The sequence below is a fragment of the Balaenoptera borealis genome (genome assembly GCF_965194805.1).
Source record: "Balaenoptera borealis genome assembly, chromosome: 10".
Classification (NCBI taxonomy): domain Eukaryota; kingdom Metazoa; phylum Chordata; class Mammalia; order Artiodactyla; family Balaenopteridae; genus Balaenoptera; species Balaenoptera borealis.
In genome coordinates, this window is record NC_138874.1 from 102,785,763 (window position 1) to 102,799,628 (window position 13,866).

Consider the following 13,866-nt stretch of genomic DNA (forward strand, 5'->3'; position numbering starts at 1 on the left):
TTTCTATATATATTTTAGAAGATCAGGAAAAACTGTGTGTATTGACAGCCGAATTGTTAGAATATTGCAGTGCTCAGAAAAGTCGATCGGCCTATAGACCAAAAATTGGAGATGCGTGCTGTGCCAGATACACAGGTAAGATTCTTTTCTATTCCCCAAACAGTGTTCACTTTAAAATTTAGATTTACAGTTTAAAAATGTATTTAGTTTCCTTCTTCTTTTGTATGACAACTAGATCTACAATTTCCCTCTCTTTCTTCCCAGTAGGAATGTGTCATAATTTTTGTTTAGATAAGTATTCTGTATTACATTATTAGGTTTGCATAAACAGTATTCACAGCCTACCCATGTAGTTACTATAATTACATTTTTCTTTTGCAGCCTTTTTTGTTACTCGTGTTCTATATACTTTCACTAATGATCTCCAGTTCTCTGCATTGGTATAAATTCTCTCCATGAATACTGCCTGTACTTTATCAACTTTTATCATATTGTAGGCAGCTCCAGCCTTCTGACCCACTCTTATCCAGACTGCTTGTCCTCCAGACCTGAGCTGTCATCCTGAAATTTTCCTTTCACCATCATGCTGGAGATTGTTTCAGCACGAACCCCCTATGTTTCTTGGATTTCTCTCCCACCACACCTTGTTGGCTAGATTTCTCCCTCCCTCGTCTCAACTTGTTTTCTGGGTCCTTTACTTTTGATTTACTCTTAATATTTTGGTATATCTAGCTCATCCTCTAGAAGCTGAGAAAAGGTACCTGTAAGATAAATATTGTTATCTTTCATGTTTGAAAAAGTCTTTATTCTACCCTAATAGTTACTTGATAGCTTACCTATAGATAGAATTCTAGGTTGGAAATCATCTTTCTCTTAAAATTTTGAAGGCATTGTGGGTGTTGCTGGTGGAGAGGTAGATGTCATTCAGGTTCTCCAAACTTTGTACGTATTTTTTTCCTCCTTTCTGGAACTTTTGGTAATCTCTTCATCCCAAGTTTTGAATTTTATGATGTGACTCAGCACTGGTTTTGTTTTCACCATTGTACTGAGCTCCCAGTGGGTGGGCCCTTTAGAAATTCATGAGCTTCAGTTTTGAAAATTTTTCCTGAATTTTTTTATTCCTTTCTTTTATTTCCTGCTCCTTTATGAACTCCAAGTATTCTCATGTTGGACTTAAACTCTTCTGCTGAATTTCCTTTGCTGTTTTTTTTTTTTTTTAAGAGATTTCCTCAGTTTTCTCTTCCAGCCTCTCGTATTTCATTTTTAATATCACATTTTTGGTTTCAGTAGCTTTTTTTGTTTCTCAAGTGTGTGGTTTTTAATAACTGTCTTGTACTTGCTTCAAGGATGGAAGGTCATTTCTCCGAGGCTGTTAATATCATTCTTTTAATTTTCATGGTCTTCTCCGTCTTTGGGTCTCTGTTTCCTTGAGTTCGTGTTTGTTTTGGTCTTCTCTTTCATGTCAGAGACTTTCTTCTACTATCTGGTCATCCTTCGCTGTTCGTTTATGTAAGGTGAAGCACTAAGAAGCTAATTGGAAGTTCCTTTGTGCGCAGGCAGAGCTCGTCTGCTTAGTGGGCTTGCCTGTAGGGTGACCTGGCTCTGCCGTTTCACTGGGAACTCCTGATGCCTGTGTCTTGAAGTGCTTTTGCTTGAGGTGGTCGTCTCCTGCCTGGAGTGCGTAGCTTGCCTGACAGGGTTCTTGTAAACTCCCCCCTCTGCTCTGCCTCACGTTCCCCAGTCCATAGTCTCTCTGGTTCGTCCTCTCTGGAGAGGAAACTAGTCTTCTGCCCATGGGTAGGAGCAGTTACCTGAAAAGGGGGAATTTTCTAAGCAGTATTAAAACACATAAACATAAAACTGATCTTTTCTCTTTAGCAACTTTAAAAATAGATATTACGTGTAAATGTGTTTATAAACTAAAGTTTATTCACATGTCTTGGGAAAGCAACTCTGCTTCCGTTATCCAATCCCCGTTTCATCTCCGTCTTTGCTCCAACTTTTGAATGAGTAGCATCAATTCTTGAGCCTTGATTGCTTGGGGATTTGAGATGCAAACTGAGATGCTTCTTGGCTTCTTTACACCCAGCTTTAGTTGAGCTCTGCTAAATCATTTCCACTGATGTATTTGCTTTCCGCCTTCCACTATTACATTGTCTTCCCTCTTGTTCTCTATCCTTGTGGTTTTAGGCCTTTTTCTATTTAGTCCTTTAACTGTCTTTTGAGTAGAATCTGCAAGGAGTAGATGGTGATGCTCGTATTTAATCTAGACTCCTTGGTGTGAAGTCAGAAGTCTTGGTGTGAATTTCTAAGTGATGTAAATGTAACTGTGAATAACCATCTTAAAGGAGGAGGGCATCATTGAACGTAACTTCTCACCTGAGATTCCTTTGTATTTTCAGGTGATGATTTCTGGTACCGTGCCGTTGTTCTGGGGACAGCAGCTGCTGATGTGAAAGTGCTCTATGCAGACTATGGAAACATTGAAACTCTGCCTCTTTGCAGAGTGCAGCCAATCGCTGCCAGCCACCTGGAGCTTCCTTTCCAAATTATTAAATGTTCCCTTGAAGGTAGACAATTAAGTCACTTTCCAATTTGGGTGTCTGTGGGATTTTTTTCTTTCTTTTATAGCACTAAGTCTGAAACAAATGGGTATTTTAGGACTTCCCTGGTGGCGCGGTGGTTAAGAATCCGCTTGCCAATGCAGGGGACACGGGTTCGAGTCCTGGTCCGGGAAGATCCCACATGCCGCGGAGCAGCTAAGCCTGTGCGCCACAACTACGGAGCCTGCGCTCTAGAGCCCGTGAGCCACAACTACTGAACCCACGTGCCACAACTACTGAAGCCCACGCGCCTTGAGCCCCTGCTCCACAACAAGAGAAGCCACCGCAGTGAGAAGCCTGCGCACCGCAACGAAGAGTAGCCCCAGCTCACCGCAACTAGAGAAAGCCCGCACGCAGCAATGAAGACCCAACGCAGCCAAAAATAAAATTAAAAATTTAAAAAAAAAGGGTATTTTAAGCAACGGCCCAGATTTCTAAATATCAAGCAGAGATTACAAAAAAATCTCATACCTTTTATTGTTCTTTCATTCTCACAAAAATTATGTTCATATGTTCCACCTTTGTTTTACAGATTAGTTTCAGAGAGTCAAGACTCAGAGATTCTGGTTTGCCTCAGGTTGCAAAGCTAGTTAAGTGGCAGGGCCAGGGTGAACTGGGGTCAGTCATCTAACCTCTTGCGTGGGGGTCTTTCTGCTTTGTCACAGAGGCGAGAGACATTCAAATGGCACCATTTTGGGCTACCTTCCTATTCATACCGTATCTGCGTATTTATTCAGCCCTTCAGTTGGAATTGGAATAAAAGGAACTAAAATGCTAAAGTAGCATTTTATTCTTACTCCTGATTTCTTTACCCAGAGGTCCCAGTAGATAATAACGCACTGATTTCCTCACAGTCTGCTTTGGTTTTGACTCGGAGAGTTGGAAAATTATATTTATTATTGTTTGCTTCTACCATTAGAATGTAAGTCCACAAAGGCAGACATTTGTCTGTTTTGTGGCTTCTAGACCTAAATTAATGCTTGACATAGTAGGGATCGAGGAATATTTATTAAGTTTGATTTTTTTGAATGCAACAGCAGTAGTACATCAAAGCATACCTAAACCTAGCTAAAATCAGTGAGCCTTTTGCTTATTATCCTTAGATAATTTATCTAAATATCATCTTTCAGGAACTTGAAGATTAACTCTAGTAATCAATTTTTTTCCAGGACCAGTGGAATTGAATGGAAGCTGTTCTCAGTTAATAATAGAGCTACTGAAAAATTTCATGTTGCATCAGAATGTAATGCTTTCTGTGAAAGGATTTGTCAAGAATGTCCACACAGTGTCAGTTGAGAAGTGTTCTGAGAATGGTACTATCAATTTGGCTGATAAGCTGGTGATGTATGGTCTGGCGAAAAAGATCACATCTAAAAAGCAAAGTGCTTTAAATAAAGGTATTTTTTTCAAGTCTAATTAATAGCAGATGTAAGTGTAACCAAGAACAGACGTAATCAATTTAGTTGACCTGATCTTTCCTTATTCTCTGTGGCCACGTTCCCTCTGTCATCCTCCTCTACAAATCCGGCAGCAGGGTGCTGACTCACGTTGCCACCTCAGAGGAGCCACCTGGAAGGAAGCAGGCCTCCCAGTCCAGATTTTCCTTAGATCAGGCTCAGCGACACTGTTGATAGAATTGATGCTGAGAGCTTTAGAAATGTCAAGCATTCAGAGTAGCTTCCAACTTCCTTTTGATCCTGATCAAAGTGAGAAGAACGCAACATATTTGAGAATGGATCTTACTAGTTATTTCATAAGATGATGCTTTGGCAGGCCTGCCCTCAACCAAAAAGAGATACCCTGTGTATGATAGGCAAAAGACCTGAAACCTCGGAGGTAAGGGCACTCATTTGGTAAAACCCAGGACAGGAGGAGATAACATAAAGCCCAAATGAAAAATTAATTGCTCAGGTCCTTTGTAGTTGGAAAGGATCTGCCCTGAGGGGCAGATCTGTATATGTTCAGACTGCAGGTTTTGTTTTGTTTTGTTTTTCCTGTTACTTATAGTGCTAGTCGTCTAATGGCTTTTTGCATTTGCTTTTAGAAAAGGTGAACAGGATGAATTGCTGCTGCACAGAGCTACAGAAACAAGTGGGTAAAATTTCCTTTAAGTGAAATTATCCTCCCAACATTTTTAGGAATGAAGTAACACCATTTCTTCTCACCCTCAGGTTGAAAAACATGAACAGATTCTTCTCTTCCTCTTAAACAATCCAACCAATCAAAACAAATTTATTGAAATGAAAAAATTGTTTAAAAGTTAAGTAAGTTAAATTTGATGATTTTCCACTTGTGTAACCCGCAGCAGGACATCTCCAGTCATGTTGTCATGGCAGAGCTAATGGGGTGACACCCGTTTTGAGGCTGTACTTTATTCTGCAGTCTGATGATCTGAGGTCTGGCTATAGTGTTTCTGCTGTCTTCCTAGGTTTTGTTTGGTAAGCTCCCTTTGACACTGCTAGTGGGACTGAGTCCAGGGCTGTCCGGGTTGCAGCGTCCTTTCCTTACTGTGTTTGACATAGAGACAGCTCTTGATGATATTTGCAGGGACTTGTAAAAATTGTCATGAGGTCAAGCTTAGCCTGAAATTCTTTGTGTCTAGAGTGAAATTAACTCTCCCTTGTACGCACTTCTATAAAAACACGTAGCCCTTTTTGTGAAGCGGTTCTAAGAGGCCAAGAACAGAAAATGGGCTGCACTGATAGTATAGTTCATTTCAGAACAAAACATAGTCTTCCTGTTCTGGCTGCGGTGACTCTAGTGCTTAAAGACTACATTGGTGGATTTTGAATAGTGGTTCCCCTGCTTTTTTATATTGCCTTGGGATCCTTTGTTCTAAGGTGGCCCTCGGAAATTGTTTTGTGATCAGTAGCCAATTAGAACTTCTGATCAAAATGAAATTGTCCTTCTCGCCACTTTGAATTGATAGAATTCTAGCTAAAAGCAAAGGATCTTTGACTTACTCAGTATGTGCACTCTTGCTGGCTAACATGCAGTTTATATCTGACCATTTGCAAGTAGCTCCCGAGGTCCTCCTGCTCTCGGGGGCTCTGTGGGTGTAGCAACTCTCAAGGAGGTACCTACTGGGGTCAAACCTATTCTCCACGTGATAATGGACAGTTGTTTTGTTTCTGTTTCTAAGAAAGTATGGCTAAGTTCTAAGCTAAATATCATTCATGCAAGATCAAGAGTTTTGATTCTCATGATTTATTTTGAGATGATTTATTTTACTTCAAGTTTTGGGTTATTTTTAATAAATGCTGACTTGCAGTTACAACTTTCAGTCCTTTCTAATACATTAAGTTTTAATACTGACTGCTGTTTTGTGTACCATACTTGAGTTTAAAATCTTAAGTTTAATGATAATTTAAATTTCATAGATTGAGGAGCATGCAATGACATGAACTTCTGGAATTTAGTCCTAGTGCCAAATCATCATATTTCTAATCAAGTTGATTAACTGTATGTGCTTTAATCTTTATATGTGTGCAATAAACTTTTTTCCGCATAAGAATATTGAGTGTGTTTGGGTACACAACTTCAGGTGAAACCTGTATTTTCCATTGTTTCTGAATAGATTGAAGACATTACCTTAAAAAAAAAAAAAACCACTTGATTTAAAGCGTAGTGGTTGAACTGGCTTTACCCCTGCTGCAGGAATAAATACATAGTTTGTCTACCTTTGAATACAGGGTAATACCTTATATTTGAGTAGTGCATTATTTAATAGTCACATATTTAATCTTCACAGTGCCCAGAAGATTAAAAGAAGGTAGGGCTCATTTTATAGATGAGGAGGTGAAGGCTCAGGGAGGTTAAATGGCTGCCCAAAAACCACACACACAGACTGGAAAGTAGGTCTCACGATGCAAGCTGAATTCTCCGTACCGCCGTTTGCTGCTTACCTGTAGCTGTGCAACAATATCATTTTAGATTAGATCAGTTCTGGAGGGCAAGAAACTAAGGGGTTATGTTACTAGAAAAAATTACACACATGGTTCCTTAAGCATACTTCCTTCATCGTGGTGAAAATATAGTTGGATAATTGTTTAAATTATTCTTCTTAGAGAAAGATAAAATGTGCTTAAAGTTTCAGTGTTTTCATCATCTCTGGAGAAACTTGTTTTAATTTGTTAGTAATTTTATTGTAAAATTGCTAAACTAGGCGTGATGTGATGATGAGAACATAAAACTCTCTGTAATCTATTATTCAAAAGCGGTAAGTATTTCAGCATACAAGTTAATAAAAATATTTTTTATATTTGGAGGAGAGCAAACAGCTGTATTTTATATCTGTGAAGGGGAGAACAGACAGCTGTACTGGACATAAAGCACTGTTACTGTGGCGGTGAATTTTTTTTAACCGGCAGATTTGACTTAATTTCAGTTAAAAGTGAATATTTGGTTTGCTTTTACTTTAGAAATTAAGAACCATGGTGATTGAGTTTTTATATAAGGCATAACAATAGTTGATTTTTCTCTTGCAGAAACACTCTCTCTTGGAGATCAACACTTAACGAGAAAGGAAGTAGCGAAGGCTAGACTTAGGAGAGAAAGTACCGCGTCTTGTGTCTTTGTTTCTTGGAAACTTTTTCTTTAATGACATTTTATGCCTTAATTTTGTTTGCTTACCACTCTTCTGTCTAGGTTGGGTAGTTTTATTTTTTTCCCCTCGAAGTTCTTCCCCCCAAATAAGTCTTGCATAAAAGATTCATATACCAAGTGCGTGGGAATATGGGAAGGGATACATAGGGGCTGTCTAGTGTACATATAACTTTTTATTACTTAAAGATACTGAAGAAGATATGGCTCTGGGTTAATACTGGATCAATTTAGTTGATAGACACATGAGTTTTATTTTTTGGATTTTTCTGTATGTTTGATATAGTTCATAGTAAAATATGCCCTGCTCTCCCTGTCACAATCTGCCTCTTGCACATAATAAATGTTCTTTGGTTTGTTGTTGCTTGGGTCTCGGCCCTTCTTATCCTTTTCTCTCTGAGGTCATCAGCTTCTTTCTCTCCATCTTGATTCGGATGACGTTTCCCTCAGCCTTTGGGCACAGTCTGCCCTTGGGCTCTCACCCATTAGGTGGGCGGAAGGCAGTTCCTCTTTCTGCTCCTGCCATCCATCGGTACCTTTCCAATCTGTAGCCACTTAGATTGTTAGTGTAGATAGAATTTACATTGTCTGAAGCACAAATATAGTTAACAATTTAAGTTAAAAAGCTACGTTAGAGTATATATTTTTCTGGAAGCACATACAGTCATCTTAAACTCTAAACTCACAGATGCAGAATTATGGGCCAGCTGACTTTCCTGCCAGCCTGTAAGTTTCTATTTGGGAATTTTTCCATGATTTAAGTATCAGACTGTGACAGCCTAAGAAGATGTTGTCACCAACTCAAAGAAGAAACTTGACTTTTTTTTTTTTTTTTGCTTTTACTGGTAATGTGTGTCAGCTTAGATTAAGTGGAGTTTTTCCTCATGTTAAAAGTTGTTCAGGGCTTCCCTGGTGGCGCAGTGGTTGAGAGTCTGCCTGCCAATGCAGGGGTCACGGGTTCGAGCCCTGGTCTGGGAGGATCCCACATGCCGCAGAGCAGCTGGGCCCGTGAGACACAATTACTGAGCCTGCGCGTCTGGAGCCTGTGCTCCGCAACAAGAGAGGCCGCGATAATGAGAGGCCCGCGCACCGCGATGAAGAGTGGCCCCCACTTGCCGCAACTAGAGAAAGCCCTCGCACAGAAACGAAGACCCAACACAGCCATAAATAAATAAATAAATAAATAAATAAACCCAAAGTTTAAAAAAAAAAAAAGGAAAAAGAGAATTTAAAAAAAAAAAAAAAAAAGTTGTTCAAACGTTGATGTGCTTCTATTAGATAAAAATTTAAGCTGCCCAATAAAATCCTTTTCCTTCACAGCCAGATTTTCCTTGTGTTCTTATTGCCAGCAGCATTTTGCTAATTTCCTTTTCTTGTTGGCACATACTAGGAGCACTGGACATTTAGTTTGTTCATACCCTGTTCAATTCCAATCACAATGAAAATGCAAATGAAAAGTGGAATCGCAGAATTGTCCTTTTTATTAAGGAAAATTAGGGAAGCAAGTCATGGAACACATTAAAAAAAAATCTAAGTTCATCAGATTCCAAGGTTTTATCATATGGTACATACTGGAAGTTTGAATAGAAACAGTTTAAATTAAATGGAGTTTAATAATATTTGGTGGTTGAGCTATTTGCCTTGTTCCCAAAGAGAAACTAACATAATCTATAGTGCTAGTCTCACAAGTAGAGAGATGGGTTAAATGTCTTCTGGATTAATGCAGCATATTCTCATATTCTCGTACGGGACCACCAGATCTTATTTTTGATCTTTCACATTAATTCACATGTTTATTGAGCCCCAGCTGTGTGCCTGACACTGAGGTAAGTGACGTATTTTTTGTTCAGTAGGGCCATGTGTGGTCCGTCAACACCTGCCAATCGCGGTCTTGGGGTTCCCTCAAAATACCTAGTTCAGTCGTAGGTAAGTACTTACACCTGAGACCATATAATCAAACAGATAGTTATATTCCTTGGCATAGGGCATGCAAATATTGAGACAAATCAGATCCATTGTGCAAGGGAAGAGATTCTTAACCATGGATTAAGCAGTGAACAGGTGGTGGGGGGCGGCAGTGTGGCAAGAGGACATATTTGATATGCCTTTTTCTTTTGGTAGAATGTTTTTTGCTAGGGCCGCTAGAAATGAAAAAGTTTCAAAATTGTGAACAAGGGTGAGTGATAGTCTGAACTCGAGCTCTCTTGTTCCAGAAAACCTGAGGATCCTTCTCAGCAGGGCCTTAAACTGCCAAATTCGAGGCGAGGAATAAAGTCATTGTGACGCCCGCCACTCTGAGGCTGCCAGACCAGAGCAGTAAAACCAACAGAGTAACTAGTGGGCTCGTCACCAACATGACTGCTGCCTGGATTTGGCAAATCGAGCTCTTCTGGGATTAGCCAAAGAGTGACACCTGGGCTACTCACCGCTGTGGGTGTTTCTGTAGCCAGACTTGCACCCAAGCAGTGCTTCACTTGTTAAACAGAAGGATCTCAAGGGTGCTTTTTGTTTGCTCTGTTTTTCCAGATGAATTAGAGGGCAGCCTGTGGTTCCAAACGTGCCATTAGGAGTCGTAGGATGGTTTTGTTTGCTGAAATTAAAGAGAGGTTCACATAGGCTAAGACTTCTGCCCATTTGCATGGGGCAGGAGTCGTGGAAGGCTCACCCGGAGAACTGCTAACACTTCTTCTATGCCTGAACATTGTTCAAGTTACCGTTCAGGCACTGCAGTCTAACTTCTCTAGGAAGGTTCTCAAATCCTGGCAGTAGCTTTCAGATAACCTAACATTGGTTTCATTTAAGGCTTTAGCTGCCCAGCCTCAGCCATTTTCCTATGCTTTCCTTTTACCTTGAGACCCTGAGGTGACGCCGTATTTAAAGACTTGTGATAACCTTTTGATGATCAGGTGCCCACCTCCTGTTACATGAGCCTTCCAGGAAATGAGACCGACTGTGAGGCTGATCATACGTCAGGCAGAGCCTACTCTGCTGCCTCCAAGGGTGCGCCCAGCTTCCTCTCAAAATGCACTCAGTGAATACTTACATTAAGGCATGAACATATATGTGAAAACTGAGGACACAAAATTTGGAAGTATTGACGGTTTGAAGTCGAGTGCATATGTGGTTTTGGATGTTGATTGAATGACTGAATGTTACCCAAGCCTTTGCCTTTGTAGACGTTCCATGCTTACTCATGTAGCCAGAAAGCATCACATTTCCTAAAAGCAAATCCAGTAAAACCTTATGCATAATTTTTCTCACTGTTTTAAAGAGTTGAGATGCTTTAACCCTTAGAACAATGGGTGCCTGCCCCAAACCTAAGGGTCTTTAGCTTCAAGATGGCAATATTTCTTTTCCTTATGTCCCCCTGCCACGCCTTTATTCTTCTCTCTTGCTGCTGTTAGCGCCACAGTTTTTGCTCTGGCTTAATTTGTTGCCTGTGGAGTGCTTGAGAACCAGGCCCTTTGTTTCCTCTGGGGTGGTTTCTTCGCCGTTTAACATGCGTTGTTTCCTGTTCTTTCATTTTTCGGCAAGAGGGTTCTGGTTAGTGGCTGCCCTGTGGGTTCTGGGAAATCTACAACTTTTGTGGCTCTATTATGAATCCTCCTCTGGGTTTTTAAATATGTGCTTCACCTTGCTTTATCATGTGGGGGAGTGGATGCAAAGAATTTGAATTGGGCTTCCATAGGTTTGGGAACCACTATACCCATCAACTTTTAATTTTGTAGTCCAGCAAACTGAACAGTCAAAAATTCAGCATCTTATCTCTTGTGAGAAAGCCAGTAGGGAAGAGAGCTGGGTGGGGAACCCCAAACCACCTCATCTCCAAAGCGGTGGTCATTCCAGTGCACTGGGTGTCTCCCTCTGCACATTGCTGGGAGCCAAAGTCTCCCTTTATCTCTTCGTGGAATTCAAAGTTGTCTTTATACCTTGTGTGTTTACAACTGAGACATGCTGTATAGGGCAATTCATGAATTAATTGACATTTTAAAAGGGCACTTAACTATGTAGAGTTACAGGGCATTGGGGCCACAACGATGAATACGGCAAGTCCTTGGAAGCAAGGGGCTCACAAGCCCTTTGGGATGAAGGTCCTTCATGGTGCCTATTTTTTAAATTTCCACAAATCTTCACAAGGGAGAGGTTGCCATGGATGACGAAAGTAGTTGCCCAGCTTCTCCCTGTATTAAAGTCCTCTACCGCTGCTAGTCAACCACTCAGCACACTCCATAGCCTGGACCACCTGCTTTCCCCGCCCACGCATATGTGGTAGAAAGGCTCAGGTGATTAACCTTTGATGTGAGGGAGTTTGAAGCAACTGATGCTGTTACCAAAAGAAGGGGTCCATCTACTTGCCACTCTAAAGCCAATAAAGAGGCAAGGTTGGTGGAAAGGAAAGTTTGCTTTATTTTGGAGGCTGGCAACCTGGGGGGAGGGCGGACGCCTGTCCAAAGGCCAACTCCCCCGAGCTGACAGGGGGCAAGAGCTTTTACAGGCGGAGGGAGGGGGCTGCATGCAGAAACAGCACAGTCAGCTCCGACAGTCATCTTGAATTTGGTTATGCGGTGGTCTGATCGGCGTCATCTTGATTGTTTTAAGTACAGTTAATCTTTAGTTCCAGGGTCGGTTTGTTCCCATGTCTTTGAGGCCAGCTCTCGGAATTGTGGCAGCTTATGTCGTGGCTACAGTCTTGTCATGTAGTTCACTTCTTCCACCTGGGGGGCGTTTCAGAATCAGCTCACAGGGTGTGGCTCAGAGTATTATCTATAGCCCTTGAAGAGGAACTAGAAGTCCTTGATTTGCCTAATGACTAAACTATTATTATTTTGTTGGACTGTTTTCCTCTGTTTCTGCATTTTCTCACTGCTCTGATTAAACTTATTCTTTGACTAAAGTTTTTTCACAGACAAAAGGCAGGCTGAGGACATGGGGGGGGCAAGGACCATATAGGGTCCTACTCCGTTTCAATATCTCCACCAGTATTTATAGTTTCAGCCTTTTTACTTCTTAATCATGGAATGAAAATGTGAAATGCCCCCAACTACAGATGTAAAACTGTCAGGAGCATCCAGAATTGAAATGTAGCTTCTCTAAGGTAAACCTCCTTAGGCAAAGGTGTGCTGGTTAACTGTCAACAACCAATCAGAACAGGTTGGGGAGAGGGTTGTCAGCTGTGAAATTCCCACTTTGACCCGGACTTGGTCTGCTCTTCTCAAACGCCTGCCCTATCTAGGGCGGCATGGGCAACTCGACACTTGTGGCTATTGAACACTTAAAATACAGCTAGTCCAAAAGGAGATGTGCTGTAAATGTAAAATACAACTGAATTTCAAAGACTTAGCTTAAAATATCTCACTCTGATTACATGTTGAGATAATATTTGGGATCTACTGGGTTAGTAAATTAAGTTCACCTGCTCCTTTTCACTTTAATATGGCTACTAGAGCATTTGAAATCACCTGTGTGGCGTGCATTGCATTTCTATGGGACAGTGCCCATCTAGGGGCAGAGACTATGCCTCGCCCACCGAGCATTTAGACCCGCAGACAAGTTCCCCTGCACAGGTGCTCAGGCATTACTTATGCTGCTCTGGTTGACGGTTTTTACATTTGGGTGCTCAGTAAATATTATTGGGAGGAATGAAACGAGGTGAAAAAATGAGGCCTCTTTTTTCCCCTCTTCAGTGAAGTTTGCAACAATCGACCTTACCATGGGCCACTTTCACTGCAAGTTGTCAATATTGGGAGGATTGGAAACCAGCTGAGAACCACAGAGGGAAATGTGACATTTTTAGAATTTTTTGAAAAGGAAAGATGTAAAAACAGAATTGTTATTCGTCTATCAGATCGACATTTATAAGAATAATGGGGGAGGGGCTTGGAACAGAGGAAACAGGTCAATCTTCCTGGAGGGCAACTTGATAATACACATCAAAAGCCTTAAATTGTATATATACCCTATAGCCTAGAACTTTGCCATCTTGCAGTTTACTCCAAGGGAGTAACTGGGCAAAAGCACAAATATCTAATGATTAAAATTAAAATAGTGGACTGGTTAAGCACACTAGAACATTAAAAGTGGCTAAAAGCCACAGAAAGAAGCAGAAACTAACACGCCATTGTAAAGCAATTATACTCCAATAAAGATGTTAAAGTTTTTAAAAATAAAAACAGATTTTTTTAATGGAAAAAATATCTCCACTTGCAGATAACATGAATGTTTATCTAGACAATAGTAAGGAATCTTCCAAAATATTGCTAGAATTGTGGCAAAGTGTGTTTCCAAAAATAGTTGCTACAGAAGTTCTGGTACCATATCCTCTTACAGAATCTTGTTACTCCCCCCTCAGAATCTTTTCCCCTTTCCTCGAAATTGGACAATTTTGTGACTGACTTGAAAAATAAAATGCAGTGGAAGTGAAGAAAAGTCACAGAAAGATGTTCAAAAAGGGACATAAAAAAGCTGGTTATGATACACTATGCATGGAATGAGCTAACAATAAAATTTAATATGAGTAGAATGATGCTGGAAGAAGGAACACCATAATGTTAATAGTGACTGTCTCTGGGTGGTGGGGTAGGTGTGCTTTGCTTATCATTTTATTTTTTTTGGTAATGAGCACACGTTATGCAATGACACTTTTTTTTGATGAAGTATGAAA

General features: G+C 40.6%; 1 protein-coding gene and 1 long non-coding RNA gene across 2 annotated transcripts in view; one reads left to right on the forward strand and one right to left on the reverse strand.

Annotated features, from left to right (window-relative positions):
- TDRD1 (tudor domain containing 1) overlaps positions 1–4,867 on the forward strand; it is a gene marked incomplete at its 3' end in the record, with an annotated part of 34,602 nt that extends 29,735 nt beyond the window's left edge. The window contains exons 20-24 of the mRNA XM_082407855.1: positions 19–135; positions 2,403–2,570; positions 3,773–4,000; positions 4,648–4,694; positions 4,775–4,867. Coding sequence (XP_082263981.1) covers positions 19–135; positions 2,403–2,570; positions 3,773–4,000; positions 4,648–4,694; positions 4,775–4,867 — 653 coding nt within the window. The remainder of the gene's footprint in view (positions 1–18; positions 136–2,402; positions 2,571–3,772; positions 4,001–4,647; positions 4,695–4,774) is intronic.
- A 1-nt stretch (position 4,868) lies between these two features.
- Positions 4,869–11,935, reverse strand: LOC309635958. The gene is made up of 3 exons (XR_014249122.1): positions 8,465–11,935; positions 7,372–8,109; positions 4,869–7,274 (listed from the first exon to the last, which is right to left on the reverse strand). It is a non-coding gene; the product is annotated as an uncharacterized lncRNA (long non-coding RNA).
- Positions 11,936–13,866: the final 1,931 nt, after the last annotated feature.